Source organism: Bactrocera oleae, chromosome 2 (genome assembly GCF_042242935.1).
Source record: "Bactrocera oleae isolate idBacOlea1 chromosome 2, idBacOlea1, whole genome shotgun sequence".
In the NCBI taxonomy this organism is placed as follows: Eukaryota; Metazoa; Arthropoda; class Insecta; order Diptera; family Tephritidae; genus Bactrocera; species Bactrocera oleae.
Window position 1 is genome coordinate 59,205,667 of NC_091536.1, and position 21,513 is coordinate 59,227,179.

The 21,513-nt window shown below is 34.2% G+C and overlaps 1 protein-coding gene across 3 annotated transcripts in view; it reads left to right on the plus strand.

Moving 5' to 3' along the window:
- LOC106618970 (uncharacterized) overlaps positions 1–19,447 on the plus strand; it is a 60,707-nt gene extending 41,260 nt beyond the window's left edge. For 2 of the 3 annotated variants that reach the window (XM_036378454.2, XM_036378455.2), the window contains exon 2: positions 18,826–19,447. In XM_036378454.2, the coding sequence (XP_036234347.2) occupies positions 18,865–19,266 (402 nt within the window). In that variant the 5' untranslated portion in view covers positions 18,826–18,864 and the 3' untranslated portion in view covers positions 19,267–19,447. Of the gene's footprint in view, positions 1–15,429; positions 15,795–18,825 lie in introns of those variants that run through there. The other variant, XM_014236922.3, reaches the window with a different exon arrangement.
- The last annotated feature ends 2,066 nt before the right edge of the window (positions 19,448–21,513 follow it).

Here is a 21,513-nt window from a genome sequence, read left to right on the forward strand (position 1 = left end):
AACTACTAGCTCTAACGGATCTCCCAGAGGAAGAAATAACACGGTTGAGCTGCTTCGAAATTTTTTTGGCGGATGAGCGAATCAACACTTGCTCTTCGCTCATCTGTAAAAAAGCCACACATTTTCCTATAGAGAAAATTTTCAGACAGGCTTCTAAATGCCTATAATAAAAATATTCTTAAATTGCATAGAGCAAATATGGATATTCAATTCATTCTGGACGCATACGCTTGCTGCAGCCATATCATTAATTATATAAATAAATCCAATAGAGGAGTATCAACATTATTGAGACAAGCCATGGAGGAAATAAATGCAGGGAATTTCTCTATTAAAAGAAAACTGCAGCACATCGGAAACAAATTTGTAAATGGATCGGAAATATCGGCTCAAGAAGCAGCTTATAATATTTTGGGACTGCATCTATCAAAAGCCAGTAATGGGGAAATATTTATAAATACATCACATCCAAACAACCGAGTAAGGATGATAAAGCCCCGAATTGAATTGAATGCTTTACAGGAGGACTCTACGGACATATATGTGCCGAGTGTGCTGGAGCACTACTCTCAAAAGCCCGATCAATTGGAAGAACTATGCTTAGCAGATTTTGCAGCATGGTTTAGATTTTGCAAAACAAGCAGAAATGTTTCTGATAATAACGAAGAATACAACGAAGTAGAGAACGAGGATGACACGACAGCTGCACTTCCAATGGCATTAAGGGATGGATCAGGATTTCTAAGGAAAAGGAAGCAAGCCCTTATTCTGCGTTGGAAACGTTTTAGCGTTGAAAGTTCAAGAGCCGATTTCTTCAGAGAAGCCGCCATGATGTTTCACCCATGGAGAAATGAGGAAACAGACTTATTAAATAATGACGTCGAGAGTATTTGCAATTCACACAAGGAGCAAATTGAGCTGAATAAGCTCAAATATGACAAATTTTCATCGAACGAACTAGAACGGATTTTGGAAAACCTTCATGTCACAGCGGAAGAAACAGCTGATGATCGAGCTGCCTCACAACTTTTAGATCCCGAATTTAGAGCTCTAGCCGTTCCAGAGCAAACAGGAGACATTAATGTTTTTCAAGAGCACAACAATACAGAGGAAGAGGCGGTTCGATTAATTAAACTCCCACCTCTAATATTAGAAGACCATTTACTGGCAATGGTGCAGTCACTTAACAGCAAACAGAGGGAATACTTTGCTCATGTAATGCACAATGTAAGTAAAAGGGAAATCTTCTTCGAATATGTCGGAGGCGGTGCTGGAGTGGGCAAGAGTCGGCTGTTACTCTGCGCACCCACTCGCAAAGCAGCATTTGGAATTGGGGGCCTAACCCTTCATTTGGTTTTTTCACTCCCCGTCAACCAGTCTTCCGGCGATCTTCGGTCACTAAATAGTGACACATTAAACACAATTCATGCCAATCTCATAGATATTAGGCTTATTATAATTGACGAAATTTCAATGGTTGGAGCAAAGATGTTTGCATATTTAGATTGCAGGCTAAAGCAAATTTTCAGGAGCACCGCTAACTTTGGAGGCATACCAATTATCGTGTTTGGTGACTTAAAGCAGCTGCCGCCAGTAGGAGATCGATGGATATTCGCGCCGAATAGGAATGATCATTACAGTACAATTACAGGAACACCGCTTTGGGATCAATTTCGGTACTTTGAGCTCACTGAAATAATGCGCCAGCGTGAAGATCAAGCATTTGCTATCGCTTTAAATAACATGTCAGAGGGAAATATGACACACGCTGACATCCAATTAATCAAAAGCAGGGAAAAGACCTCTAATGAGATACCGAACGAAGCCATCCATCTATTTTATTCAAATGCTGGAGCAAATGATTTAAATTTAACTAAACTGGCAAACACGATGACCGAGGAGTTCATTTCGACTGCGAAGGATACAATTAAGTCAAGTTCCCTGACAGAACGCAGCAGGGCAAACATTTTAGAAGCTGTGAAGTCTTTTAAGCCATCGGAATCACAAGGAATGCTTTATACATTGCAGCTCAAGACTTCGATCAAATGCTACGGGGGAACTAATGCAGGTTGATTCCGAATCACATAGATCTGAAAGTTCAGTGGTGCGACTATGGATAAAATTCGCAGAATCAAGAGTTGGAAGCTTTGCACGTTCCAAGCAGGCTCACAGTCGCAATGCAGATTGGACACCAATCATGAGCGTGGTCCGATCATTCCAATACAAGAGAAATGAGCAAATAACCATAGAACGCAGACAGTTTCCGGTCATTCCAGCTAAAGCCATCACGATACCTAAAAGTCAAGGTGGAACATACACACAAGTTGCTGTTCATCTAGAGGGTAGAGTAAGCAGATCAGCTTTATATGTAGGATGTAGCAGAGCCACAAGTACCAATGGATTGTATATAATCGGGACATTTTCTCTCCCGAACCCATTTGGACCGCAGGATCCAATTAAAACTCAACTTAATAGGTTGGAGACAGAAGGAGCATTGACGACATGCTACAGATTTTTGACTAAAAAATCGGAACAACGTCTGGATATTTATTATCAAAATGTAAGGAGCCTAAACAAGCATATTGAAGATATCAGGTCAGACAAGCTGATTTGTTCTGCTGATATTCTGTGCTTTGCCGAGACATGGGCCTTACCTCAAGAAGAATTCCCAATAGAAGGCTACAGTGTTATTGCACGCCTTGATGGAGAAACAAGATCATCCCGACGACGCCCTGCCAACGGCCTTATAATATACTACAAGCAAGATAGGTGCCCAGGTCTATCAGAAGGATCATTTTCAAGAAACGACACCGGTTCAACAAACGTTTTCCAACTGTTAAACGTAAACAATTCAACGGTGTACAGGAACCCCCGCTATAGACTTCCGGAATTTAGAAACCAAGTGGAAAATAATATCCGTCAGATAACTGAACAGTATAATGGACCGTCAGTAGTCCTTGGTGACTTTAACATATGTCGCCTAACAGCAACTGATGATTTGGAGGCTCGATTGCAAGAGTTAGGATTTCAATCTTCATTGGCTAAGGTCGCCACAACAAAACAGGAAACAGCAATAGATTGGGTATGGACAAACATGGATTTTGCAATGACCTCATGTATCACATATGAAACACCATATAGTGACCATGACGGAATATTTTTAAGCTTTAGAAAATAGATATATTATATATATAGATATACGTTAGATTTAATATTATTAAATTTAAGTTTGTATTATAATATAAAGTGTAAGTCATAGATGTAATTATTGTAATTTATATATCATATAAAAAAGTATTATAGAATAATAAATATTATTATATGTTATATATTTTCTAATTTCTATAAATATTATAATTTATTTTGTTTTCCATTAATTTAATGTGAATAATCAATCAGCTTAAAAAATTAAAATTTATGTAAATGTCTGAAAGATCTATTTACCTCAATAACTAACCTTAATTCGAATAGAAGATTGTTTATAGCAAAGAACCGGGCTAGAAAGAACTGGCAAAATGCTTTCCGTTGGATGCAAACCGTTGGCAGGTCACGTTTTCAAATGTAGTCATGCATTTAGTGGTTACTAAAATAAATGCACCTGTGAAGGGTATTATAGCTTCGGCGCAGCCGAAGATAACGTTTTCTCTTGTTATAATAACATTTAGAACTTGGCCGTATTCTTGTGGCAATGTTTTGACCGCAAGAGCTTGGCGATGGAGAAAGCAATGCGTCCAACATGCGTTTAACATCTGTTCTTTCAGTCTAATAATAAATCCACTGTTTGCACCAGTCATAGCTTTTGCTCCATCACTACAAATAACAATGCATTTATTTTCCCAATCCATATTTATATTTTTAGTAGCTTCAAGGAACATTCAAGCACTGGCCTGTAGTATTCGTGGGCAGCGCTCTACAAAACAGTATTTATTCCATCAATTTTTCTTTGGATTAAAAACTCACAAAAGCTACAAACTGCGCACAATCTGCAATATCCGTGGATTCATCAAATTGCATGGCCATAAAAGCACTTACACGTATTTTTACTATAATCTCCCTAAGGATTTATAGCACAAAACATGATCAATAATGGAAAACACAAAAAAATTAATAAACATACATAAACGATTTTTCATGTTACTATATAAACTGCTCTAAGAACTGACGAGTTGTAAAAAGGTACATTTTTTATAAATTTACCAATGTAATATGAGATCAAGAAATTTATACTCAAAATACTGTAAAAGTAGTAATTTGCTTAGCCTTTAGTGTTGTTCTCCTATTTGATAGTAATAATCCAGCCTTTCTCTCCGACTCTGTTATTAAAATGAGTAACTAACGTAATATTCGTTTATATGCACTGTAGACAGACAAATACCTAATGTATATATTGGGTCATTCACTACGTACTTTCGTTATTTTAGTGTAATTTAAAAACGATTTTTTATTGCGTAACATGAACGGCAGCGTTAGACAAATTTAAGCTTCTAGCAATCGCTCGAGTTGTTATTCGACGTATTACATTGAGCAACGACTTTATTTTATCCACATCGGCTTCAAGAAAAGTCGTCCTCTTCGAAATGAGAAGTACTTAATACAATTTTTTTTTGCAATTTTTATTTTTCCACGGTTTTTAATTCTTATTAAAATACTGGAAATCTGTAGCGTCAAATATTCTGAATTGCAGCTGCATGAATGAATAATTGAGGTTATGTGCATCCGGAATTTCAGAACATTAGTAATTCCTACCTAATTGTAAAAATTTTAAATTTAATATTTTGTAAATTATTTTAAAATAATTTTGTACTTACAAATTTATACCATATGCACGCCACCAAACCAAAATTGAAAAGTTGATTTTGATGCTACCATCTCTGTAAGCCACCTATCGGTTAAATCACCGGTTCATTACTTAACAGGACTATCAGAGATTTCTGTTAAAATTTCTTTTCTTCGGTTTTTGAGGCCCAATTGACAATCCTAACCGAAACTCTTGTGTACGTGTGATCGTTCATCACCTTATTACGCATTGGGCTTATGAGTTGCACAGTGTGTAATTGCTTCAATGTTTCCGTTGGCGTGACACCTGGGATTTTATCCAAAATTAGACATCACATTTGGTATAACTAGACTATATTGGTATATAATTTTGCAATTTTATGAAAACTGTTGGTAAGTCTAGTTAAGACATAAACCATCGATAGTCCAAATAAAATATCGATGTTGAGACGAAAATAAAATTATCGATACTATCGATAATCCCATCGATTGTTCAGGAGCTTTAGCTATAATACTCTTCACAAATACAAAGATTCTATGCTATATGCTATAGTGGTCCGCTATGAATACACTCTTCGGAGATTGAGATAAAGATAGTAGCACACATATGTACAGACTGGCGGACGCTAATCACGTGTATATACATTTTATAGGGTCTCTGACGTTTTCTTTTGAATGTTACAAACATCGTGGCAAACTTAATATACATACCCTGTTCAGGATATAAATATTCATCGTCAAGTTAACTGAATGGAAATTAGCCATGTCCGTCTGTGCTTTTCTCACTAAGAAGCTGCTTATTTGTTGGAACGGCCGATATCGGACCACTATAGCACATAGCTGCCATACAAACTGAACGATCGGAATCAAGAGCTTGTATGGAAAACTCTTTCAGTTGACGAGGTATCTTCACGAAATTTCGCATGGATTATTATTTAAGGCAATAACCCTATATCGAAAGAAATTGTACAGATCGGATGACTATAACATATAGCTGCCATATTAACTGAACGATCGGAGTATAATGCCTGCATGGAAAACTTTTTTATTTGACGAGGCATCTTCACGAAATTAGATCGGAATCAAGTTATTGTAAGGAACCTTTGTATCTTCGGTGCAACCAAAGTTAACGTTTTTTCTTGTTTTATTTTTTTTATTTTTCCATATATCAGGAACAGCAAACATCATTAACTTGCACGGATAGAATGCATCATATTGTAATTGTAGTTAAAGTATTCCATTTTTTAAACTATTAATAACAAAATATTGTGTTAAGATTAGTAAAGTTGTTGGAGAATTATGAAATATGCTCCACTAAAGAGGAATATCAAGTGTTACCAAGAACCCTTAGGTGACTACTATATTCTGTGAATCGGTCCCTGTTCCTTCGTCTCTGATGTGTACCAGTGTACCATAATGACTCATATTTCAGTTATTTTTTTCCACCATGTCAGTTTAATTGAATTGCAAATTTAACTGGCAGCAACTACTCTCAAAATTATTTTCAAAAACATAATTTTCGGATATCTTCTTAGTTTTACTTGGAAATTTTAAAACAATCGATACAGTAGTGTTTTAGGTTTCACACTAGGTGTGCCCCTTAAACTAGCCTAAATGTCCACATAGGTGGCAACGTTTTGTATTCTGTGTAATTTTGCACAGTATATCCATTATTTTTACTGCTGTGCCCAAAATGGTTTCACTTCAAAAATGCGTTAAGTCTGTATTTCATTATCTGATTGGTAGTTATGAAAGAAAATACTTTATTATGGGTAACAAATGAGGAATACTACCAGCAGCCTTCATGCTACCAGCTGACGTATAATTATCGTAATCAAATGCATGTATAATAGTAGGCAGCGATTACTTTGTTGCTTCGGTTATAATTTACAAAATAATCAGTCGGCGGCACTTCCTTCCGCCATATGGGCATAGCAAAGCGATCATTTCCATTTTTATTTGTCTCTTCGTTCTATTGTTCACAAAAAGCAAACATATTTACATTGCGTTTTTATAAGCAAAAAAATTAATTAAAATTTTACGACCAACGTCAGGGTCAAATTCCTCAGTAAATATAAAGAAAATTTAAATACTTCCACTATATTTGCATTCGTATTCATTTCACAGATTTAAAGATTTGCTAAGTAAGCACGTTGCATAAATACTTACAAAATGTTTCACAGTGTCTTATATAATTTCAATGTTGAAGATTTTATTAAATAAAATAACACAAACATATTTTTATCTTTTATGCAACTCACGCAAATCGAACATTAAATTATTTATTTATTTGTTGTTATTTTACTGACCATCTTAAATCTTAAAATCTGTTGCCGTTCGGCAGATTGAAACAAAAGCACGCATTGCCAACGTAAGAATAGAAGCAAAGCCGAGCCACATTTTTAAGAACCCAAAAGTAAAAGGACAACACGAACGTTCGTATCAAAAGATATTTAAGCAGCTTATGGAAAATCATTTCGATTTTGATTTTCCGAAGCAAAATAAATCTGTTTCGGTTTGTTTATGTAATACGCAACAACTTAAGGATTTATGCATGCCAACATACATACGCAGATGTATTACAAGTATACATACATATATATTTTACTTTCTTTTCTGGGCCAAATCGTATAGAACATGAAGTGCTAGGGCCAATTAAACTGCACTTGAAAAGCTTAAAATTTTATTATATTATAAGATATTTATTCCGCGATATATCTCACTTTAAAATATAACCATTTATTTTCCAACCCGGAAAATATACCTTTTCCTTCACTTATCAACACTGGTAACAAGTATCATTAAATAAATCATTAGTTAGGTAAAATTAATAAAAATCCATGAGTTAGTAATATAATGAATGCTTTGAAAACAACCAATTGCATGAGTGCGAAGCAACAATGATGAACGAACGGTATTCTGAGAATTAAGAGCACCTCTGGTGCTTAGGATTGAGCTCTTGCACTTGTGAAGTGGGCACTGCGGCTATATGTACTTCCAATTAGGGGGCCCCTCCGATATGTTTCAAAATTTACACAGAGGTTCTTTAGGGTATTAGAAATATTCTTCAAAAATTATTTAAACTGTTAAAACACGATTCATTGTGTCTTTTTAAAAAAAGTTGTCAATATTGTTAATAAAAGTTGATCAATATTTATTTAAAAATTGTTTAATAACAAAATTACAAGTAAGAAATGGCTAAGTTCGGAACATCAAATACTTTCTCAATTCGATCAAAGGCGGGGAAGTACTTTCAGGTGTTGCAAAACTTTTTATTAAAGAATGTTCCGAAAAAATTCCACAAACATTATTCGAAGAAATCCAATGGAATACAATTTAATATCTTATTAACTTATGTATATTATAAGTCGTAGACTCATTTAAATTCATTCGTATACGAAATATGTACATTTAACTCTACTACTTTCGAATGAGATTCTCTACATTTCATTAAAAACCTCACACATTGACTAATATACATATGTTATAAAATATAAAGTCAAACGGAAACCCGTATATTAAGTATATGGGAACAACGGGATGTAACGCTCTGATTTCATTTATTTTAGGCAAGAGGATCCATTGTTATTAGAAAGAAGTTCTTTCATAATTTCATTAAGATTTCTTACCGATATATATGACCGATATATACGGTATAAAGTCAGATGGAACTTCAATAATATTTATACTAGGTCTATAGGGGATAAGCGAAGTATTGACCCGATTTTACACATTTTTGGCACAAGGCTATGCTGTCATCACAAAAATATTATTTCTAAATTTCTAGTAATGAGTCACAGATTGACCGATATGGTCGGTTAAAAATCATTCATATGCACTGGGGTCAACACATTTGGTTCTTGAAAAGCTTTAGTCCGATGCCGATAATTCTTAGATGAAATACTTTGAAGGTACTATTTATGCAAAATTTTTTATACTCTTGCAACATGTTGCTACAGAGTATAATAGTCTTGTTCACCCAACGGTTGTTTGTATCACCTTAAACTAATCGAGTTAGATAAATATACATAAATGATCAGGATCAGGAGCGAGTTGGAATTGAGTAAAAATTGAGATATCTTGATGAAACTTGGTGCACATGACACCGTAAGACGATTGGTATTGTAGCACCCCTACCGACAGTGTAAAAATGAGTAAATTCGGGTTATGGTTCATATATGGTTTGGATTAAAACTACTAAACGATAACTCATTAAATAAATAAGATAGAGACTTTGAATTTTACACAAAGGATGGTACATATAAGCTTTATAGCAGGCAATTTCAAAATTGGACAATGGGCATGGCACCGCCCACATCTAAGTGAATACCCACATCTCAGAGATCTGGCTGATTTTTTCACTGTCCACTATGCAAATCAAGCACCAATGACTGTATCGAGGTTAAACTTTGCGTTTAAAGTATTCCACCTTGTGACCGAAAATTGTCTAAATCGAACCAAAACTCTTCACTGCGTAAGATATATAATTGAAATTCATATAATAAAATAAATAAATGAAACTCTCGATAATAGTATGTCTTTATGTCAAAAATGGGATGAATCGGATCAATACTTCCTTTAATATAAAATTTTGCCAACACCTGAAGTAATTTCCTGGGGTTTGATCCTTGCAAGTTGCGAGAGTATAAAATGTTCGGTTACACTCGAACTTAGCACTTCCTTACTTGTTTTTTGATCATTTCATTTTCGTTTGTATTCTGTAAAGTGATAGAACAGGTGGAATTTTGTTATAGGGGAAGTAGGCGTGGTTTTCATCCGAATTCGCCCATTTACACGGTATTATAGGAATGTCTGGGTAACGTCACAAAACAAATTTGGTTGAAATTGATCAAGTATGTAGTTCCTGAGAGATATACAAGTAATTTCACCTAAAGGTGGCCATTGCCGCGCCCGTTGCCCAATTTTTACCCCTGTTTCTACGAAGCCCTGGTCTACCATCTTGGTGTGAAATTTATTGCTTGTGGCGTATTTATTCAGTGAATTATCGCACTTTTAGTAGTTTTTGACATAACCGTTATATAGAGAGAGGGCGTGATTATTATCTGATTCTACCCATTTTCACAATGTATAAAGAGCTGATGAAAGAAGTTTGGTTGAATTAGCTTAAGCGATTAGAAAAATATACATATTACATTCTTTATTGAAGATAAAGTTTGTACAGCAGATGGACGGACGGACGGACGGATTTCAACTCGACTCGTCATCCTGATAATTTATATAAACATATATAACTCCATATTTATCTCGATTAGTTTTAGGTGTTACAAACAACCGTACCATATAATGTCATTAATAAATGTATTAAATGGATCTTTGCAAGATTTACGACGCCAAAAAAAATACATTTAAATGATGAAACATATATTCATTTCGATGACTACTTAGACATAATGAGCGTTTTAAATGCCGCCGAAACGAATATTTTGGGTATAAGCTTCAAATTGAAATGTTAACTGTTTGGGCGCATAACCATATTCTTTTAATTCATAATAAGCTTTCCAACAATCAAAAAGAATTTCTGAACCTTCAGCAAAATATTTCTCCAATAAAGTCGTCACAGTATTATAATGCAGAGGAAGGAATTATATGTGAAAGAGCTAAGGATCAGTCCGGATTATTTGTTTGAATTATATATGTATACTTTACATTTTTTTAAAAAGATTTTTTTTTTTAATTTTTTACCAAAAACGGATTGTGGGGGATTGGATATTTTTCTAATTCACTTGGAATTTCTTTTTTACTTGTTTATCGGAAAATTCTGTTAAATTTTGTGTTTTTTATACCCTGAACAGGGTGTATTAAATTTGCCACGAAGTTTATAACACCCAGAAAGAAACGTCGGAGACAACATAAAATAAATACATATATTAATGATCAGCATGACGAGCTGAGTCGATTAAGCCATGTCCGTCTATCAGTATATACGCGTACTAGTCCCTCAGTTTTAAAGATATCGATCTGAAATTTTGAATACGTCCTTGTCTCCCCAAGAAGCTGCTCGGTCGGATCGGAATCCAGTGTTTGTATGTAAAACTTTTTATTTGACGAGATATCTTCAACAAATGTGGCATACGTTATTTCCTAAAGCAATAGGGCAATATCTGAAGAAATTGTTTTGATCGGATTACTATAGCATATAGCTAACATACAAACTGACCGATTACAGTTCCTATTAGGAATCTTTGTATTTGTAAAGGGTATCATAGCTTCGGGGCAACCGCAGTTAACGTTTTTCTTGTTTTAATACACTTTAAATTCTAAACTTAACTTCATTTGCAATACCCTCTATATTGTTATACATTCCGTTCCAACATCCAACATTCGCCCTTCCTTACTTATTATTATCTTTTATTGCTGGTGCTGCGTATTCTCTTAAGTGTGTCCACTTACTTCAAGTATTGAAAGCAATTAATGCAATCAATTACATATGCAAATATTGGCCTCCTCTGAGATAAAAAACTAACAAAAGACGGTAAGTAGATATTACAAATTACAATGTTTTTTTCCATTTTATGCATTTATAATTCAATTTTGCGCATATCACAAAAATACTACTATCAATTGCCAAGCGAAAAGATTATAAAAATAAAAACGGACTTAGAAAATGCTAAGAAGAGTCGAAAAAAGTGACTAAGCATGCGCAATCTCCGCCGATTTCTCCTTTCTAACTCTGCGAAATTTATGTATACTTGCTGCTGCTTCCGAAGTACAAACGATCTTTAGGGCACTTAATCAATCTGTGGATAACTGTATTTGTTTTTGCAAAAACTCAGCCAAGAGCTGTAAATCGTGGGCGATTAATTCATTTCCAATTCAGATTTGATTTTTTCATTGCACAGAAAGCAGCTCCCATTTCTTAGCTGTTTGTTGTAGCAATTCAATTTCGCTCCGTACCGATTTCATCTATTTTTGGGGTATTGGCGACAATTTAAGTTCGCTTGATATTCAAAGCGACGTTCATCCAAGAATGTACATTCATTGCTGGTGGCCAGTCTGGGTCTCCGAAAACGTGCATTGCCCGACGTTTGCCATCGGCGAATTATAAATGCAAGTAAACAATTTTTGGATGTTTAACATATTGCAGAAATGGACAGAATTTTAAGTATGTAAAAGCGTTGAAGCGTGGAAAAGAAAAATCACACGCGCTTTTCGAATCGCTGTAGTAAGTGGAGGCCACAACAAATAGTGAGAGTGTATCTCATTGACATTAGAGTGTGGACTAAGTTATATTTATACTCTCGTTAAATGTCGCACAGAGAATAATAGTTTTGTTTACCTAACGGTTGTTTGTATCACCTGAAAGTAATCGAATTAGATATAGGGTTTTGTATATACAAATTATCAGGGTGACGAGGGGAGTTGAAATCTAAGTGAGTGTCTGTCTGTCCGTGCAAGCAATAAGTTGAGTAAAAATTGATATATCTTGATGAAACTTAGTACATATGTTCCGTGGCACCCAAGGAGGGTTAGTTAGGTTAGTTGCAGATGGGCGTAATCGGACCACTGCCACATCCACAAAACGTATTAAACGAAAACCTATAAAGTGTCACAACTAAGCACTTAATTAAGATACAAAACTGTAATTTGGTACAGAGTATCGCAGTGATAAGAAGCGCTTGTGCTTTTAGGTGGGCGTGGCACCGTCATCTAAATAATTAAATGCACATATCTTCCAAACCACTGAAGCTAAATCAACCAAACTTGCTGAGAAAAAGTTTTTTAAGCCTTTCCTTATACAATGTGAACATGGGTAAAATTAGATAATAACCCCTTCCCATATAACGGTAATATTAAAAAATTTTAAAAGTGCATTAACTCACTGAATAAAAGAACTTCAAGCATTAAATTTTACAACCAGGATGGCAAAGAAAGAGTTCATTGGAGCCGGAGTCAAAATTGTCGAAATCCGACTATAATTTTTCAAGGACCGTATATATAGACATTAAATAAGTGGACATCAGTGCATACGACTGATTTTCCTACCGAACATATCGGTTAGTCTGGGACTTCTATTATTGAAATTCGGAGAGAATATTTTTGTGATAACTGCATGCCCTTGTGTTAGAAATGGGTAAAGTCGGGTCAATACTTCCCTAGCCCCCAGATACCTAATATAAATATTTTCGACTACCGGTTGACTTTATACCTAATATAAATATTTTCGACTACCGGTTGACTTTATACCGCATCTATCGGTCAATATGTAATAAATCTTAATGAAATTCCGAAAGAATATTTTTCTAATAGCAGTGTATTTTCTTGCATAGGATTGTAAATAATAGATGCATTAACTACTTCCTACTTTTAATTAAAATAAAAAATCTCATATATGGCAATACCTTGCGGGAGTATAAAATGTTCGGTTACACCCGAACTTAGACCTTCCTTATTTTTTTTTATTAAAAATAATCTGCTGTTATTCTTTTTGTTGAAAGTCCGTGTGAGAATGTAGACCTTTCTGTATCATAATATTTTCGTATATATATACAATATATGATATAATATTAGGGTGGTCAGGGAAAGGTACTTAAAACTGAGGTCTTTCTAATCAAAGTGAGTTCAAAAAATGCGTTTTGTTGAAGTTATTTAATCTTCAGTAAGGGTAACAGTATTTTTATTAACATATTATTATAATTTTTGCTTAACTAATAATTTCTGGCTGCGAATTAAAACCGGGGAATTTAAAGTGTTCTTATGCTTCCTCGAATCTTTCAGTCCAATCGACCGAGGAAGAAATGAAATATTAATTATGAATTCTCAAAATATTTTTTCATAAATGAATTAACAGGTCGTTTTTTTAAGATGATTTAATTACAAAGGATGTGAAAAAAAAGCTATAACAATTTGTTACTAGTTACTGTACTATGAAAGGTAATCCTTTGCTTGAAGCTTTTGGTTCATAAGAAATCATAAAGAATTATAAAATAGTTTTGAGAATTCATTATACAGATATCAGAGATCCTCAAAATCTCATTCACATTCAACTAATTCATTTCCGGCTCAACTGATTCTATGCATTTATACAGGTGGATTTTATCGGTAGAATATTCAAAAGATTATATTAAAAACAGTTTTAATAGATAAGTCAAGCCGCCAAAAGCGTCTAAAAAATTTAAATACTATTTAATTTTATATGAAACTTACATATAATATGTTAGTTATCTAAAAAGTCAATTATTTGTTGTTCATTTAAAGAATAAACATTTTATGTTCAATTAAATTCAGAAGTATGCGGAAAGAGACATATTTATATTGCACACCACGTGGAAGGTATGACATTAGACGCGCCGACAATTAAGCAGCTCTTACAAACATACATCGGATATATATCTACATGACAGATTTTATGTTTTTTAAAACTTAAAGAGGTAAAAATTTGCATAAGCAATTACCTAACAACTAATATTTGTGAGTAGGTAATGTTCTTGCCAATATTGTTTATTTTCTAAGTGTGTAGCTATTATTTACACTAGTTATATTTAAGCTGATGTTGTGTCGTACTCGTGCTAGACTTAAAACTTTTTTTGCAATGAATTAAACATTATATGCCCAAGTATACAATCGAAAATACGAAGGTTACTGACCGTGTTTGTTTCTCTATAAAAAATTATAATTCATCCGAAAAGGTATTTAACAATATTTCGGTATTATATTGAATGGGCCAATGGTAAATCCACTCGGATACTTCAGTAATAATAAATGATTGACGTAAAAATTTATAGTCAATAGATCGATTCATAGAGTCCGCTACTATCATAAAATCAGAACACGAAAAATTATTTTAATTAAAATTCAGAAAAATCTACAAACACAAATATTAAAAATATGTTTAAAAGAAAAAACAGATCCCTGAAGGAAACTCTGGATCCGCTTTGAATGGGTAAAGCAATTTCGGAAACATATGGATAGTGTTCAGTATAAAGCAAACGTTATCATTAGATCTGTTACATTCTAAAATAATTCTGTAAACCCAAAAATTATTTTACTTTTATTGTGTGTGTAAGTATTATTATTATTTTCCAAAAAAGAAACGTTTAAGTTTTAAGTTAAAATTGTAAATTCATCAACGATAAACTTATGAAATTGGCAGCATTAGTCCAAATTATCATCTACATACTTCTGTGTCATGTATTACTTTAGTTCCGTCTAGCAATATTTTACAGTTGCGGGCAATATTTGTTTTCTTTTTTTTTTCAACGCAATAAAAACGCTTCTCCTTGTTTCGCATCAATTGTCTGTGTTATATGGATTGTGCATATCTACATACATATTTTAATAAGCACTTATATTTTTTACCGAAATCAAAATTATTTTTCGTCATTCATATTCGAGATTAAATGTTCACACCTGTGTATGGTTGCAAAAAACAAACTGAAAAGGTTGAAATCAAACACAAATAAGCGTGTGGTCCGTCTTTTCCTAATGACAGTGTCTTTTGTTCATATTCTATTATTACTCTTCGCTATTGACTCAGAGTTAACTACATGGACTGCAGGGCAAATGTGTAAATATCATATACTTGTATGTACAGACAATGTATGCGTTGCGTGTGCAACTACAAATAGTCAACAGTTATGATGCTTAGCATCACCGATTTACAAACACTTGATCAGTCTGATACTTGCGGCTGTTGTGTTGTTGTTTTTTGCAATACCAACTATTTTTCATATGCTTTGGCGCAAGTATTTATCATCTACACCGAAACATGTGTACTTGATGCCGCGCTATTGCTGCGAGACGCTGCGCAGGCGCTTTGCAGTAAACAAAGTTACAACGGCCTTGCCGGAGTGCCAGTTAATGTTTGACTTTGGCGCGTAGCTCACGCAAGCTTTCGCAACGACGGCAATAAGTTTTTAATAAATTTAATAAGGGATACCAAAAATTTGCAAAAAGACGATCAGTGAATTTACAGTGATTTTTAATAAGAGAAAATAATTTTTTTTTTTTACTAAACAAAATTTAGACGAAATAAAACCACCGAATTCACGCACAAAATGGTTCGAGAGCATATTTTTAATACCGTTTTTTATTATATACAGTTTGTTACATACACAAACTAAATTAACCAAATGTGAAAAATTCTTAAAAAATCAATTATTTATATTTTTTTTAACATTGCATAAAATGTTATATGAATGTTCAAATTCTTAGACAATAAATTAAACAAGAAAACTGAGAAAACAGATTTGAATAACTTTCGAATTGAGTGTCTATAATTTTAAAACATTACCAAATTAGGAATGCAGGATAAACAGATTACAGCAGTTTCGAACCTTTACTTAGCCAAAAAACATCCGACCTTCTACGGACGGTAGAAAGGAAAAAAGTATAAAAAATTAACTTTTGCTGCACTGAAGTGATAATACCCTTCACAGGTGCATTTTTATAGCATAAAAGGGTTTAAAAAGATTTTTACTTCGAGTTTGAGCGATGAGTTTGAATCGCAGCTATATGATATAGTGGTCCGATCTGAACAATTTGTCCAAAGACTATAGTGTTGCCTTGGGCAATAACTTGTGAAAAATTTCGTGAAGAAACCTTTTCAAATAAAGTCTATACAAAGACTTTAGTTTGATAGATTAGTATAGTATATATATAGTACATTATAGCTGCCATACAAATGTGCAGATTCTTGGGAAAGAAATGACGTGTGCAAAATTTGGCATATACAAGTACATATACAGATGAACAGACAGACGATTGTAATTAAATCGGCTCAGGTTATCTCGCTGATCTTTTACATTTATCTTCGTGCCAAACTTAATAGACCCTGTTGAGGATATAAAAAGGTCTTGCCTCCAATAACTGTGAAATATTGACAGCAAAATTACCTTTATCATGTTTATTTTTATTTATTGCCTTTAAATGATATGGCAAACTATAGTAATATTTAGAGTCTTCATACAATTTTCACATCTCCACCCTCACAAAAATATATTTGTATTGAAACAATAATCAGGTTATTGCTGGTATCCTGCGATAAAAACAGAAGAAGAATTTCCTGTTGACAATTTGCTGATTAACTAACGAAAAGCACTGCCCGAAATTACTGATATATACTTGTAATGAGCTTCAACTCCTAAACGACTCGAATTATTAAATGGCATTGAACATGTTAAGCACACAGCTTTACCAATTCCGTATAATTTCTCGCTCGTAATTAACATAATAGGTGTGAAGACCACAAACTATTGTAAATAGTATATCTTTCGACCGTAAAATAAATTGTCACCAGTGAACACCATGCTACATGGCAATAATTGGAACTGACAAAAGAAGTAAAAAAGATAAAAATCTGACCTTATTCACCATCTAAACTATTACGAAATCATTCAGCACAGGTATTTCAATATTTGAAACTGCGTGCAAAATACACGAATGATTTGTCAAAAAAATCGGTTGTGTAATATTATTAATTTTATTAAATATGTGCATTAGGGTGGGTTAAAAAAAATTGTTTTTCCGCTTAGTACACTGAAAAATTGATGAATAGACGCATCTAAGAAAGTCTCTCCAAGTGTGAGCTGTTAATTGTAACGGTAAGGTCCTCCGCCTTACTATGCCGGACTATGAAAAGTTGTAAATTACAAACACATTCGTGAAGAGATGTTCTGAAGCTAGGAAGAGGGAAGAATCACATGACAAGTGAGGCAACTCAGTCTAAGAGAACCTAAATAAAATTTTTATAAATACAATAAGACTGTCCTTAAAAGAGCAGGTAGCATCAAACGTACTGCTCATACTGTAAATAAACCCTTACTTTCAAAAACACATATTGAAAAAGGTTGCATTGGGCGCAGAAAAACATCAACCGGGGTTGGAGCAACATTTACAGAAGAGTCAGCTTTTGTATTGTTCAACCCGTTGAACTATTACAAAATAATGTTTTTTCTATAATAACAACATTTATTATAATACTGCAGAAAAGAAATGATTACACCGACTAAACTGACAATACTTTTGAAATATTTTTATATTCATCAGAGACTTCTCTTTATCCTACGTTTGCCACCAATATTGTGATATCACGCTTATATTACCAATACCTCAAACAGGTGACATGCAATCTCCAAAATTGATTGGCAACCCTTAATAAAATTATGTTTGCAATATTATTTTTCAAATTTCTGCGGTTGGATAATTATATTGTGGTATTATTTATATTCATTTTTATTTGTTTTGGAACAAGCGGAAATCTTTTAAACCTAAACTTAAAAGAATACATTTAGAGTATCAGACCGAACGGTCAAATAAATAGTATTCACGAAATATACCGTATGAAAACAGTTTCACTATACGCTGAACAGTTCTTAGTATATTAGCGGTATTTTATATGTCGAAAATGTGTATAAAGTTTGAAATGAATCGGTCAAGTAGTTTTGAAATGACAGTGAACACGGACTTTGAAAAAGTAGTTTTGAGAAAAACGCGTGTAAAGTTTATGAACTTTACCGACCGCCCGCAGCAGTTAGAGTTGGAGCGTTAAAGGCCAGGAAATTAATAAGACAATAACTTTAAGAATATTGCTTCTATCGACCTAAAATTTTAAGGGCATATTCTTGAAATGTTAAACAATAAGATAAGAGAAAAAAAATCGATTAACCCTAACCCTAACCGCCCCTTAAGTTCACCATATATTAAGTTCACCCAGAAGGTAACGTCGGAAACCCTATCAAGTATGTATAAGTATAAAAGATCAGCTTGACGAGCTGAGTCGATTTAGCCATGTCCGTCTATCCGGATTTTTTCGGATCGTAGTAGCATATAACTCATCAAAATCAAGTGAAATACCCTTTTATGATATACCCTTCTATGCCATGAAAAATGCACCTGTGAACGGTATTAAAGCCGAAGGTAACGTTTTTTCTAGTTTGTAATAAATCTTTGTTTGAGGATCGCGCTCAATCAAATTATATAAGAAGGAAGTAAAATGTTTTACTTAAAATATCTTTTAATCGGACCCATATATACATATTACTTATAAGCCCATATTCAATACAACTTTATTTCTACCCCACTTTCAAACAGCACAACAGTCACCAAATCATTAGCCTTTTCATATATCTCATGGCACAAATACTTGTCACCTCAAGCACACCGTTGCCCACAATCGAAACCTTAGGACCAATCACGGCATGGGACTATGCGCAACAACCCAATGAAATTTTACCCATCCAGCCTTTACTACTCTATCCGATTCCACGAAACTTGCAGCTCCAAGGACGTGAACTCGACGACGACGACGAGGTAATTTATGTGAAACTACTTAAGCGCAAAGCATACCGCCCAGCGAAGCAGCATTCCAACGAAATGGAAGATGAGAGCAATGGGCCACGTGAGCTCACCATGAAGGATATATTCTACGTGAAAGCGCTGACCAATGGACAGTTCAGTCATCAGCGCCTCAAATTGTATCGACTACCGGAATTCTACGCGATAAGCGTATTCCGCAAAGGAGCGAAACTGTGAACACTTCTGTTATAAGCAAACCTCTGCAGGAAAGCTGTAATTGATTAATTGTACTTTATTTCTATTTTGTAGATGATTAGTTTTAAGTGCTGACTTATTGTGATTGATTTCTTAATTATAAACATATATATTTAAATAAATAAATATTTGAGTATATAAGCCAACTGATTGTGCGATTTGATAGATGTGTTTAATCTTTTGGGCGAAGCGGTGGGTGTGTTTAGTGAAAAACATAATGAGGCCATTAATTTTGGCGACATGAATGGACGATGAGTGGCCGTTAAGTGGCCACAAAAAAAATAAACAAATCTGATATTTTTACATTTTATTCATTTTATTCATTTGCCGAGTCTGATGTAGGTAATTGCGGGAGCTTATGTAAATATATGCGAGCGTAAAGGTAAGTGGTCATCAATGGGTCGTAATTAAGCGTATGAATTTCGACAATGAAACACACCCATACACATACATGCGAATGAATTTTATGAAGGTACCCATGCAAACCGATGTGACCACAACAATTGATAGTATTACAGCCGCTGTATTAACAACGAAAACAATTAACTGAATATCAATTTGTTATGCTTACCGTTTTTTGCGGCTTCACTTTGTTTTGTTTGTATTATATCCAGCTATTTGTTATTTTTTGTTTCTTGATTCGCGCTCATTTATGTGCCACTATGCCAGCAGCATTGTCAGGTGTTAAACGCAGGCCAATTAATTTATTATGTTTAATTAGTAATTAGGCATAGTATAGTCGGAGGCTACTGTGCGCTATACATGGAGCTATTTGGTGGTTCCTCGGTTGGATGCCGGCGTTAACGGTGATTTATGATACTTTTTGCGGGGTTTTGTGAACTTAATTATATGTTGTCTCAAAGATGAGTAGTGGCAGAGAAAGTGGCAATTACTCGACGAATTGAGTGCAGCTTTTCGTCTGGATTTTTCAAATATGTCATTAATTACGTTTGATTGGTCGGTGAGTAGCTCAACCGATATTAAGTTTCAGATTTGACAGTCTGGAATATTCGATAAAAAAAACAAGAAAAAATGCCAGCTTCGACGCACCGAAGTTATAATACCCTTCACAAATACAAAAGATTCCTTACAAGAACTTTGGTCGGTCAGTTTGTACGGCAGCTATATGTCATAGTGACTCGATATGAACAATAATAATCGAAAATTGCACCATTTTCTTGGACAATAAACCATGCCAAATTTGGTGAAGATATCTCGTCAAATGAAAAAGTTTTCCATACAAGAACTTGATTTCGATCGATCAGTTAAGCACCAGTAGAAATAAACAAATTTCAAGTCAAATTAAAATCGCGTAATAAAAAAAAACTGAGTTTTATAAAGATTTTTATCTTGATTTGGATCGGTTAGTTTGAATGACAGTTGTATGCTATAATGGTCCGATCTAAACAATTTGTGGCATTGTCTTGGACAATAATCTATGTCAAAGTTCTTGAAGATATCTTATCAAATCAAAATGACTTCCATACAAGCACTTAATTTGATGATCGATTTGTATCCTACATCCTATAGTGATCTGCCAACGACCATTCTGACTAATAAGCACTTTCTTGGAGAGAAAAAACGTGTACAAAATTTCAGGTCGATACCTTAAACCCTGAACGACAAATTCTCGTTTATACACGGCTAAATCGACTAAGCCCGTAACGCAATCATTTATATGTATACCGAATCCTAGAAAACGATGGTAATCATCATTCTGGCCGATGTGACAGTCTTCGCCTTTTTCGCCGGGAGTCGTCCACTGTTTCATCGGATCCTTGGTCTCTGGTGTTTACCTCACTTTCACATGTTGTCAAAACAAATCGTGTCAGCATCCGTCTACTAGAAAGTACTACACGATAGTAGTGGCATCGGGCAGTGGGGCTAAATACTTATCTGACCGCAGGGGAGCAGTGTTATTGCGTGTAAAACAAGAACCATTTTTATGTTTTTTTTTATGAAACAGTTAAAATCTAAACAAATGGTACATTGTAGTATGACATTTAAGTATATTCTGTTCATGGAGAAATATTTTTAAAAAAATTTGAAATCAAAAAAATTTAAATTATATCGCAACGTAATTTCTTTGCCCAGGTAACACAGTTTTTTGGGAATACCCGTTTTTTTGCGAAAATTATGTATAGAAATAGTGTTCGAAATTACAAAATGATTGGTGCTGTTGTGAGGGGCACCGTTTTGAAGTCCGACATGAAACGTTCATTATAAAAA